The 12,898-nt window shown below is 36.0% G+C and overlaps 1 protein-coding gene across 2 annotated transcripts in view; it reads left to right on the top strand.

Moving 5' to 3' along the window:
• The window catches only part of GMPS (guanine monophosphate synthase), a gene marked incomplete at its 5' end in the record, with an annotated part of 79,941 nt that extends 68,833 nt beyond the window's left edge, over positions 1-11,108 (top strand). For both annotated transcript variants that reach the window (XM_079704629.1, XM_079704630.1), the window contains 5 exons: positions 2,199-2,324; positions 5,521-5,636; positions 8,719-8,849; positions 9,759-9,931; positions 10,986-11,108. In XM_079704629.1, the coding sequence (XP_079560755.1) occupies positions 2,199-2,324; positions 5,521-5,636; positions 8,719-8,849; positions 9,759-9,931; positions 10,986-11,087 (648 nt within the window). In that variant the 3' untranslated portion in view covers positions 11,088-11,108. The remainder of the gene's footprint in view (positions 1-2,198; positions 2,325-5,520; positions 5,637-8,718; positions 8,850-9,758; positions 9,932-10,985) is intronic.
• Between the last annotated feature and the right edge of the window lie 1,790 nt (positions 11,109-12,898).

The following is a 12,898-nucleotide window of genomic DNA, read 5'->3' as shown; positions in this document are numbered from 1 at the left end:
TCCAGGTGTCAGACAAGAAGCAATGTAAATTCTCTTTGGAGTCTCTTCAACCAGACCTCAAAGAATTCCCATAAATAGAGTTTCAACAAATATGAGTTTACAATAAAAAACTATAAAATAGATATAAAAGTAAGGCACCATGAATGAGAGCTAGTGGAAACAACTAGTAGAAGACCCTCAAGTACTTCAGATACTGGAATTAGCATATAGGCAACATTTAAAAGTACTGAGAATTAAGAGAAGCAATTTTTAATAAGAATAAGGTATATAAGAGACTAAAAAGTGACTGGGGAGCTTTGAAAAAAAAATTCCATTCTAGAAATGAAAATAACTAAAATTAAAAAGAGCTAAAGAGAGAATTAGTGAAGATTGATGTTAAATTATCCAGAAATTGGAACAAAGCATCAAAGACAAAATATGATTCAAAGAGGTTAATGTAGAATGAGAATGTCAACTTTAATGTATATCCAGAAGGAGATAATAGACAAAAGTATTGAAATTCCTCCACACTGGTGAAAGATACCATGCCTCAGATTCAGGAAGCATAATACATCCCAATCAGGATAAAGGAGAAGAATTTGACACCTAATAGGCATAACTATGGAAGCTACAGACTGCCAAAGACAAAGCAGCTGCAAAGAAAAGAGTGATTGCTGCATAAAGGAAAGGCTATTACTGGAAGCAGTAGTTAAAAGCAGGAAGAATTCAAAGTACCAAGAGAAAATAATTGTGAACAATAGTGAACAGATAAACTGTCTCAAAGAACTAGGGCAAAATAAAGACATTTTCACATAAACAGAATTTACTACCAACAGTCTGTTACTTAAGGAACTATAAAGGCAGTGGTTCTCAACCCTGGCTGTGTATTAGATTCAACAGGGGGAGCTTTTGAAGTATTCTATGCTTGGGTCCCTTCTCCCTAGAATTTATTTAATTGATATGAGATGGGACCTGAGCATACTAAGAAATTTGAGTGTATAGCTCAGGTTGAGAACCACTGTTTTAAAGAAATGACTTGAGGAGAAGCAAAAGGATACCAGTTGAAAGGTCTGAGATACAGGGACTGGTAAGCAAATAAAATGGTAAATGGATAAAATTAAATAGACATGGACTGTATAAACTGATCTAAATTTTGGTGTTTATTAAAAAAAACAGTATAACATTATATAGCTAAAATAGCATATAAGCCACAGGGGGATCAATTGGAGTTAAAGCATTCAAAGATCTTTGTATTTTGGGGGGCTTCCCTGGTGGCACAGTGGTTGGGAGTCCACCTGCCGATGCAGGGGACGCGGGTTCGTGCCCCGGTCCGGGAGGATCCCACGTGCCACGGAGCGGCTTTGGCCCGTGAGCCATGGCCCCTGGGCCTGCGCATCCGGAGCCTGTGCTCCGCAGCGGGAGAGGCCACAGTGGTGAGAGGCCCGTGTACCGCAAAAAAAAAAAAGATCTTTGTATTTTTTGCCATATGGGCAGAGATGATTCTCTTTTGTTAAATATCCCCACTTAAGGGGAAATGATAAAGAATAAAAATGGAGGGTTTAACTTCACAACTAGTAAAGGGGAAATAAATGAGCTGGGAGAAATCATCAGTTCAGAGGAATATAAAAAAGGAGAAAAATATAAAAAGTGGGGCAAATAGAAACTACTGAATTAAATGGTAGGATGGAATTCAACCATATTATTAACCCACAATTAAAAGGATTAACATCTTTAGTTAGGACGTAATTGTCAAACTAGATTGAGGAATAAAATCTAACTATAGTCTGTTTACTTTGGGATAGGAAGAGGGAAGGTAAAAGAACAGAAAAACATATACCAGGCAAATAAACCAAAAAAGAGGAAGTAGGTAGAGATATATTAATTTCAGACAAAGTTGACTTTATGGCAAAAAGTTTCCTTAAAGATAAGGAGAAGGTTTGACTCACGTGAGGTGTCCCTTGCTGTTGACAGAGGATTAAAGCCTCCATGTATGTAAATCTAATCTGTGTTTCTTGTCCTGATATTTAACTTCTCATAGCCCTGGCCCTCAGAAATGAAATTCTGACACACTGCATAGCACACACAAGTCAGAGAGAAATACCAAATAGAATCTATTGCTATAAACCAGAAAGTGTAGATACATAAGATAGTAAAATGTACCAAAAGAGTGAATACTGTATTTCTTGAAACCCTGAGAAGTGTGTCTTTGGTTTTCCTAGCCACATACACTATTACAGAGAGTCAAAGCCTGCACAACAGAAGAGGATCAGGAGAAGCTGATGCAAATTACAAGTCTGCATTCACTGAATGCCTTCCTGCTACCAATTAAAACTGTGGGTGTGCAGGTGAGTTGTGTGACTTCATTGACCTGTGACATAACTTTCTGCTGCTCTTTTTGCTAATATTAAAATAGGAATGCCTTAGGAAAATGAAATATGAAAGTATATATACCAAGTTTAAAAATGTAAAAAGGCAATATTTTATAGAATGTTTATGAAGTGAATAAGGTAATAGGAACTAAATATTCAGGCTGAGATTTTATAGATTTGAAATACCTGTCACTAAAATAAAATACCTGTAACTAAAGTAAAAAAAATTCAAAGAATGATTTGCTATAGGATTGGCTTGCTTGCTTCTGCCTTGAAGAACAGGTACCGAGAGGTCATGTCCTCATTTATCCTTCTTGATATGAAATATTCTGTGGCTTTAGAAGTCTCTAACTGCGAGAAGGCCCCCAGATGTACATGTTACACTATTTACGCATTGGTCTCAGCTTGTGTATTCCTTAAACCAGTGTCCTCTGCCTCTTCAACATGTCCCATCTCTCCCTCTCTCTCTCTTAGCTGTGATAACGTACAACTAACATTTTCAGTATGTTCTGTCTTTCCAATTGTAAGAGCGTATGACTGTAATATAGTTCTCATTTTTGAAATGCTATTCATAGATTATATTAAGTTCTTTATTTATATGATCATCAGGTGAGTTTCTGGGGGGAATAGCTTGGGAATCTAGGGAAGAGGAAGGTTTCTGTGATTTAGAATTTGAAGTTAAATGAAAACTAGAAAAGGTGTCAATAATTCAACTCAGAATGGTGCAAGTGCCAGTTAAGTGGTTAATGTGTTTATAATGTTCTCTTATAGTAGAATTATGCGTGGGAAGAAATTAAATACATTTTAGAGATTGTTCATCTAAAACTTAATATATACTCTTTTCCATAAATATGTGAATCTGAGCCATCCTTTTAAATTCCTCTTTCCCCTGAATTCAGGTAGCTCTGTTTGTAAATAAGACAATAAAAATTCATCGTTACTTTAAAATTAAGCTAAAATATTTTAGTTCATGGAAATGATAGGGCCAGCTATTTCCCCTCTTCTCCCTCTTTTTAAAGGTCCTATGTGAAAGCTACTTATATTGTTTTTAAATTATGTTGAAATAACCATTCCTGGAATTGTAGGAATAATTTTCTTTCAGTGGTGTATGGATTATCTCATTTATCATATACAGATTCATTTTGAAACTCATCATATGATATTTCAGGCAGATATTACCCTACTATATAAAAATAGAAGAGCAGACAAGTGGTATTTTTTGTTTTTGTTTTTGTTTTTTCCAGTCCTAAGTAGATCTGTTATAGAAAACTTCCAGCTCTGTATGCTAACTCCTGCTAGGCAGGGAGTTGAACTAGTTCCCCATTCCCCTTTTTTGATAAGTTCGTAGATAATGCTATGGATAAATACATAAATATAATTTGTTGGATGAGTGATTTCTTTTTTAAAAAATATGATTAACATATATATACACTACTATATATGAAATAGGTAAGCAACTGTATAGTACAGGAAACTATATAACCTGTAATGGAAAAGAATCTGAAAAAGAGTATATATATATGTGTGTGTGTATATATATATATGTATAACTGAATCACTTTGCTGTACACTTAAAACTAACACAACATTGTAATAACTACACTTCAATTAAAAAAAAATGAAGCTTATTCAGGCTCCACTATTTTTCCCATCAAAATAGAAGTTTCTTTTGTTGTTGGTTATCTTAACTTTATTTAGTCTCTTAGGCCTTTGAAGCTGAGACTCTTAGAAGTCCAGATAAAAATCATAATTCATGGTTAGTATAGCAATGAAGTTTATTTTCTAAATACCAAAATAAACTGCATTTGTAAAAAAAAATGTACAGTACATTTAAAAAGTAATTCTCCCTATTTCTGCTCTCCAGTTAAATGTTCCCTCCAGAACCATTTAGAAAGAAAATGAAAGGGAATTATTGACACATTGTTCATCACCTTTTTCTCTTAACTGAACATCATGAACTTCTTTTCATTCCATTGCAAGTAGATTCTTATTCTTAACTGCTGCCTTATATTCCATGTATGATTATACCATAATTTATTTAATCATTCCCCTACCAATGGACATTTAAACCATTTTTACTTTGTCACTATTATAGGCATTTCGGCAAGTAATAACTTATTTTTTCAAGCAGTTATTCATGTATTTCAGTAATATTTTCTGGATTAAAGAGCATGTACATTTTAAACTTTGATAGATACTATTATATTAACATTCAAATAGTCTGAATTCTTAAGTTTACTGTGTATTAGGTAGTTATCTAATGAATCTTACTTTTAAGTTGCTTTTCAGTTTAATTTTTTTTTTTTAAGCAAATGACTTGGATTAAACAGGACAGAGGAAACGGGAATCAGTATTATCAGTTTTATTCACTTATTTTAAAATTAACTTTCTTATTTTAAAGGAATAAATTATTTTTATATCTGACTTGAGAATCCTTTATCCATCTAAAGGATTTGGCAGCTCTTGTCTGCCAAATTAAGTGTGCTGGCTATCTGTAGTTCGGCAGGTATTTGGAATGAAATCCCAGTGAATCTCTGGTGTATGTTGAATAAATTATTGAAATTACCGTGACACTTCTTTTTAATGTCTGAGCTGATTTAGGTAGAATTTAACAGGGGATGTTAGGGACTTCCCTGGTGGTCCAGTGGTAAGGAGTCCGCCTTCCAGTGTAGGGGACACGGGTTCGATCCCTGGTCAGGGAACTAAGATCCCACATGATGTGGGGCAACTAAGCCCACACTGCTGAGCTTGTGTGCCTCAACTAGAGAGCCCGCGTGCCACAAACTACAGAGCCCACATGCTCTGGAACCCACACAACACAGCTACAGAGCTCACGGGCCCTGGAGCCTGTGTGCCACAACTAGAGAAGACAAAACCCGCACAGCACAATGAAGAGCCCACGCACCGCAGTGAAAGATCCCGCGTGCCTCAACTAAGACCCGACACAGCCAAAAATAATGAATAAATAAATAATACAAAAAAATGTTAAATAGGGGATTTTAATTTAGGATTTGTTTATATCATTAGCAAGCTATCCATATATACTTATAGTCAAGCATATTTTTGTTTAAAAAATTGCTATTAATGGTGTCATCATGCATGAAATATTTTCCAGTCCATCTTTTGAATTCTGTAAAATCATTAAAATTATCAATTGTATTTTTATTTTCAGGGTGACTGTCGTTCTTATAGTTATGTGTGTGGAATCTCCAGTAAGGATGAGCCTGACTGGGAATCTCTTATTTTCCTGGCTAGACTTATACCTCGCATGTGTCACAACATTAACAGGTATGTTCTGCAGGTGGTGGAGGGGTGAGATGTAATGGAAGGATGTGTTTTTTTTAAGGTCTTCCCATGTTGAAAGACCAGTGGCTCAAGTGTAGATACAGGTATGTGCTTAGGTCATAATCCAGCAGATATTTAATAATACCTTGTACTTTGTTCCTACATCACAGTGCAATCATCTGCTTATTAAAAATTTTTTTGCTTGAGAAATAGGAAGGTTTTTAATTGTAGTATGAAATACTAAAGACAGCTTTAAAAACATGTCTTCCCAATTAGCAATTTACACTACTTGTTTTATGATTAGATGTTTTATTCCAGAAGGATTGAAAGAATTGTACAGGTTATAGAATTACCGTTAGGGACTTAGTCAATTTAATAATAATTCCAGGGTAAATCAAAAGAAAGAGACATATGCCAGATATCGTCAAAGTAACAGCGTTAAATGTTTAAAAAATTTTGAATTTAGTTTTTCAGATCCAGTTTTCCTTTAATTTACACATTAATTTCTTATGTTGGATATATCAATAACTGATTTATTGATATAACCTTTATGTAATACTGAGCATTGTCTGTTATAAGTTCAAAAGTCTTACTCATTTAGTACCAGATTGCTAATTAAATGTTCTTATTTTACAGTGTTTCACTCTTTTCTATTTTCTTCGTGGGTTTTAGGCAGTTAACAACCAAAAAGAATTTCTTGAGATTTTAGTTTACTCAAATTAGCTACAGAAATTATAAACCTACTTGTTGATGTTTACTTAGCAGGGTATGTATATTTCTATACTGGTGTGGCTAGTATTTGTAGGCTGGTATGGCCTTCAAGACAAGAAGTCAAAGGGAAATCACATTTTTACTGATGGGAACATGTCCTTTAAAAGGCTTGCATAGATGAACCGAAGGCCCCCAAATACGGAAGCACCTTTAACACACTGAAAGGGTGAATTATTAATAAATAATGGTAAATTTGTAATTGCCTGTTTTGAATGAAGATAATTCTCTTGGTTAAAATAATGGTTCATAATTCATCTTCTGAAACATGCTAATACCTAAATAAACTTCATAGGCCATACAGAAAATTCCCTTTCACTAAGTTTGGCTCCACGGCTTTTACTATATAATTAATACATTTTTCATTTCACAACATTCTTGTTTCATCTGTCTCTCTGTCCTTTTCTTTTGCCGAAGAGCACTTACCCTTGTTTAAACTTTATCTTGGTCCTTTTATAGTCTGGTTTCTCTGCCTGTCTTTTCTTTTTTCCCCATTTGTCTCCCCCTCCATTCTTAACCCTTCCTCCCTCCCCAAAAAAAGGAAAAAAATAAAGTCTAACAACCAATAAACAAAAAACTAGATTTTAAATATGAACCTAGCAAGCCCTTAAAGGGTGTTGGTGAATTTTTGATTTCTTTGCCAGGGTCTTTTTTTGGGAATTGGAATTAAAAAAAAAAAAAAAAAAAAGCTTTCCATTTTTACCAGTCTTTCCCCCCTAATTTGCATGCTGGAATCTTTATACAGAGAGGGACGGTTCCAGTTTTACTGGAAGGCTGCCTCTCCCTGTACATTCTATGATCACTCTTGTTTGAACGAAATAAAAGAAAAAGGAGCAAGTTCATGGCATTCTTTTGCATAGTTGCTTTTTTCCTCTAAGGATTGTTTATGAGCTCTAGGAACTATTTTGTTTAGAAGTGTGGCTTACTTTCTATGCATGGAACAAAACCCTTCTTGTGACAGTATGTTTGGAAGGAGGCAATGAAGTATTTGGTGGTAGTGGTGGTTTTAATCTGATGTTTTTTTCTTCCATATGTTTTATTTTAAGTACCTATTAAGAAAAAAGAAAAAAACATTATTAAACTTCACCATGGTAGTTGCAGGGGAGATTTATTTTCTCTGCTAAAGACAGATAGGGCTAAGGAAAAGGGACAGTTGCCTGCTGGCTGGAGTTGGATTGGAAAGAGCCAGGTGGCACTCATCTCTACCCCTTCTCTCTCTTGTTTTCTGGGTGAAGGTTGTAGAACAGATTCCCCAAACCAGTGGCAAGATTCCCCTTGAACTGTTGTAATTATTTGATCCTAATTTCCTCAAGCTACCTTCCAAATCCTACTTTTATTAACATCTGCAGCATATCTTCATAAGTTTCAAACAGACATTTACTTGAAGCAGTAGTAAGTCATTCCTTTTCAACCAAGTCTTAACTTTGGTGATATTCTTAACCTTTCTTTGGGATCAGTGTTTTCCAAAATGTAAAAAAAAAAAAAGGTTGAGTTGGCAGTCAAATAAGTTTGGGAAATTCACTGTAGTAGTCTCATCTTGGAAGTTTCCAGCGCATATTAGCATATTATAGTTTCTGAAGTTTTGTTATAAAACCTATTTATTTAATTTAGTGTTTCCCCAGGAATTTCCTAGGGCTACCATAACAAATTTCCACAAACTGGAAGGCTTAAAACAACAGAAATCTATTATCTCACAGTTCTGGAGGCTGTTGAAGGCTATAAGTCTGAAATCAAGGGTGGTGTCAGCAGGGCCATGGCTCTCTCAGAAGGCTCTAGGGGGAGAATCCTTCCTCGTTTCTTCATAGTTTCTGTTGTTTGCTGGCTGTCGTTGGCTTGTGGCAGTATAACTCCAATCTTTGTCTCCATCTTTACATGGCTGTCTTTTCTCCATGTGTCTGTGTTTCCAGATTTCCTTTTTCTCAGAAGAACACCCACCAATCACTGGATTAATCCCCCCAAACACCATTATGACCTTTATTCGGTTACATTTACAAGGAGCCTCTTTTCACCCACAGATTCCAGATGGACATGAAGTTTTGGGGATACACTTCAATCCAGTACATTAAATGGAAAGAGGATTGTGATAATCACTTATATCTTTTTGCACCTTCTGAGATACTAGTATTCCAGAAAATATACTTTGAGGAAGGTTCATAGAATAGAGACCCTTCTATAATCTTATATCCTATCCTACCTATTTGGGGATTTGAAGTAGGTAAAGAGGGGCCTAAGAACAAATGGAAAGAATGTTATTTTATGTAATTTGCTTCTCTTACTAAAACGTATTTTCTCTATAATTTTCACTACCCCCTTCTAGAGTTGTCTATATATTTGGCCAACCAGTTAAAGAACCTCCTACAGACGTTACTCCCACTTTCTTGACAACAGGGGTGCTCAGTACTTTACGCCAAGCTGATTTTGAGGCCCATAACATTCTCAGAGAGTCTGGTAAGCTGCCCATTTTGTTCATCACTGAATGCTCTAATTAGATTTTGGAAGCATGGCATTATTATTTCTAGTAGGAGGACTCAGCTTTTAGTTTTATTATTTAATTCTTTGGGTAGTTCTGTGACATTGCCTTATCTGTATAAAATTTATTCACCTTTGTGGTCATTTGCGGACATGTACAAAGTGGCAAAAAATTCGAATTGCTCAACTCATATGTTTCCAGCTGAGGTTGAACAAGGCAATCCTCTGCCTTCTGGTTTCAGCTCTTTCTATAAACAAGTGTCCTTTTTGTGGTCTATTTAATGACATGTTTTTTGCATTTTTGTGCTTTTTGTTGGTGATTTCACTGTTTAAAATAGTGCTGAGGTGCTGTCTAGGTTCCTAAGCATGGGAAGGCTGTGATGTACCTTACTGAGAAAATAGGTTTGTTAGATAAGATTCATTCAGGCATGAGTTATAGTGCCATTGGCTGTGAGCTCAACGTTAATGAACCTACAATAAATATTGCATAAGGTGTCTTTAAACAGAAACACACATAAGCAAGGATATGTATTAATCAGTTGATGAAAGTGGTCAGGAACCTAACTCTGTATTTCCCCTAGGGTTAGTGGTTCAGTATTTTCTTATTCAGTGTCTGCAGTATAGAAGATAACTACTATGAATAATGAATTGACTTTATATTACATCACTGTAACATATCACTGCAGTCATCAAATTCTGTAATTTGTATTTGTGATTATGTTTACTTACAGTGCTATGAGAGTAGCTAAAAACAGTACATGATGACAGTCCTAAGAAGTGGTGTGTGTATGTGTGCAATTTTAGATCTGTCTAGGGGGATTTAATTGAGCAGAGAATGCTTTTCTATGGTGTGGTGATTGGTTTTGCATGTTAACTTCCTTTCTTTAGGGTATGCTGGGAAAATCAGCCAGATGCCGGTGATTTTGACACCTTTACATTTTGATCGGGACCCACTTCAGAAGCAGCCTTCGTGCCAGAGATCCGTGGTTATTCGAACCTTTATTACTAGTGATTTCATGACTGGTATACCTGCAACCCCTGGCAATGAGATCCCTGTAGAGGTAACTTATACTTTTTTTCCTAATGTACATTTTTAATACCTTATACATTTTATAATAATGGTGAATGGAATAGGCTATGGCAATGTTGGTATTTCTGAGGTTGGTTTTCTGTTCATAAAATAGGCTCTTTTTAATCTCCACGTAATTGGTTGTTTAATACACTATAGTAGAAAAAGGCCTTAAGTTTATTAAACTCCAGATTTCTGATTACTGTGTGGAGAATCACCAACTCTGATCTATCATTTTATCTAATCTTGCCAACCTCTACTTTATAAATAGTATCCTCCAAGTAGAGAAGAAAACACTAAGAGTGAAGAAGAGTTTATGAGACATAAGGGTGAGATTTGATGGCGTTATGGCCAGGCACCCATGAATTTCTTATTGCTCTGCCTATTACCAATTGCAGTTTTGATCACCATCTTCCTTTCTTATTATCCCTCCACTAGAGTGTTCCAGAGGAGCTATTTGCATAGTGGCAAATGAAAGTCAAAGTGAGACTTTATTAATTGGACCACTGTTCCAGGACTGTAATACAGGGCTCTGATTATATATAGCTAGATAGCTGGGTTGGAGAATGTGGCTTAGAGTTTGTTTTCCCTTAGGCTCACATTTGCCAAGTCTCTGGCCAGTCAAGTGACAAGGCCTTCCTCATCTATACATGTAGCAGTGATTATTATTACCTTGCATTACGTGCCACCTTGGTGGCCTCGACGTTGTAAGCCACAGATAATTTGTGAAGCATTGGCATAAACCCGTAAAATCAGATACTTGGATGCCACAGCAATGTCAAATTGCTATAAATGCTTCTAAACACTTGTTAAGGACCAGTAACAAACATGACTTGCAGACTGCACTTTGAGTAGTACTGAATTTAAGTCACTTAAATCTGTAGAGGGTCACTACATAAATTAATCATAAATATATCCCATATACAGAGAGGACAATAGTAAAAATAGATTGTGTTTTAATTTCAAATTACAATTGCAGGACTTCTAAGTCTGTTAGACACACAGTGGACCCTGGCTCTTTATTTATAATCTTTGTTTTATAACAGGTGGTGTTAAAGATGGTCACTGAGATTAAGAAGATTCCTGGTATTTCTCGAATTATGTATGACTTAACATCAAAGCCCCCAGGAACTACTGAGTGGGAGTAATAAACTTCTTGTTCTACTAAAGTTCCGTGTGCAGATTAAATTGATTAGAAACCATTCCTAGTATTGACATGCAGTACTGTCAAAACAGTTACTGGAGCAACTACATCACATCTGAGTTCTCTGCAGCAAAAATCTACGGCTTAAGAGCTGAGGTGGGGATAACTAAAAGGGACTGAAGAGTTTGTATGGGTATAATCAAAGCACCATTGCCTACACTCAGACAGACTGACACTGCTTTTGCCTTTACCTCTGCCTCACTTGTTCTTTATGTATAAACTCACTGTTGCTATTGATGTCTCTGTCATCGAAGATGTATGGGAGTGGGTGAGTTTGGGGTCTGGTAATGGACTTCTTTCCCCTTGCCAGTTTCTAAGAGATGTTAGAAACACCATTATTTACCAGTGTGACTTAGTATGTATTCCTTATGGAGAATCTGCGTTTACCGAAAAGTAACCTCATTCCTCCAAAGGTTCTGGGAAGGGGTCAACATATCAGATAAAGGTTTAGGTGGGCTATTCCATCCACTTTTGCAGGACACCGGAGCCATAAAATGGTAAGCTACCTTAAGATGGAAAAGCACCAGGAATTTGTTCAAGTACTTTGAATTTTATGTCATCACAGCCATGGGAGGAAGGAACTATGAATAGTCTCAGTTTAAAATGTTTTCAAATCATGCTCCACGTTGCATGCTGTCAACCTGTTCATTGGTAAGGAGCTTTATCCTCCCAGCCTTATTGCCAGCTCCCATAGCCTTGTAGAGGAAGTTTCTCTTCTCTCCCCAGAAGACACTGTCTTTGGTCTAGCATAGTTAAAGTTCAAGCATTTTAATCTTGTTTGGTCCGAGGAGCAGCTCTGAGATCACAGAAACTATCGTGCATGCCCACAACTTACAAATGCATGCCTGCAGTAATCTCGTAAAGAGTTTTAAAATGAACTCTTAGATGTAATCTATAAATACATTTTTTTATGCACTGCTCAGAAGATTGTGACCAGTCTTGGCTCGTGCGAAGTATTGCCAAACTTTGTACTCCTTTCTGCCAGCTGTAAGAGAAGATTTAAGAACTGGTGTAGGACTCTTTGCCATTGCCACCAGTTTCTAACAGATGCTTTTATAACATTCATAAAAATAGACAGTACTAGGTTTGAATTCTGCAGCCATTTCTCTCTCAGTATTTTAGCTGATGTTACTATTTTTAAATGTTACCATGTTTTTCTCATACCAGTTCCATCTCAGGTTGCTGCCTCTTACCTAATCTTCAAGATCTTTTGTATTAATCAGGTATATAATTTTGTTTGGGATTCAGTGTTAGGTAAATAATAAAATTATGCATGGCAGAAGTCTTCCTTTCATTCTGTTTGGCACAGGGTATAAGAAAACTGTTGCTGAACCAGCAAGGGAAGAGCTTCTGACTGCTGTAACAGGTATCTGTATCTGAGAAACAGGAGTATTTGATTTCTAGAAAAATTGAAGAGTTCATTCTCTGTACTAATGATGAGGAACTCATAATGGCTTTTTGCAAAAAGGGTATATTAGTGGTCTGGCCTTAACAGATTTGGAGGCATGTTATTTTAGAGCTGGAATAGACAACCTAAAAAAGGCTTATAAACATTTGTGTTTAGTGAAAAGAATTCCTCTTCTAGCAAAAGTATCTTAGGACACTTTTGGAACCTAGGAAGACTTTTTTCCTAAGGTGTATTCTGTGGAACACTGTTGAGATAAAGGGTTAGGTGATCATATAAGTTTGGAAAGTGCTGCTCACTTGTCCTTCCATCTTGGAGATTTATGGTATACGTTATTTTCAAAGCTCTGA

Source organism: Hyperoodon ampullatus, assembly GCF_949752795.1.
Source record: "Hyperoodon ampullatus genome assembly, chromosome: 5".
In the NCBI taxonomy this organism is placed as follows: Eukaryota; Metazoa; Chordata; class Mammalia; order Artiodactyla; family Ziphiidae; genus Hyperoodon; species Hyperoodon ampullatus.
This window is presented reverse-complemented; position numbering and strand designations above follow the sequence as displayed.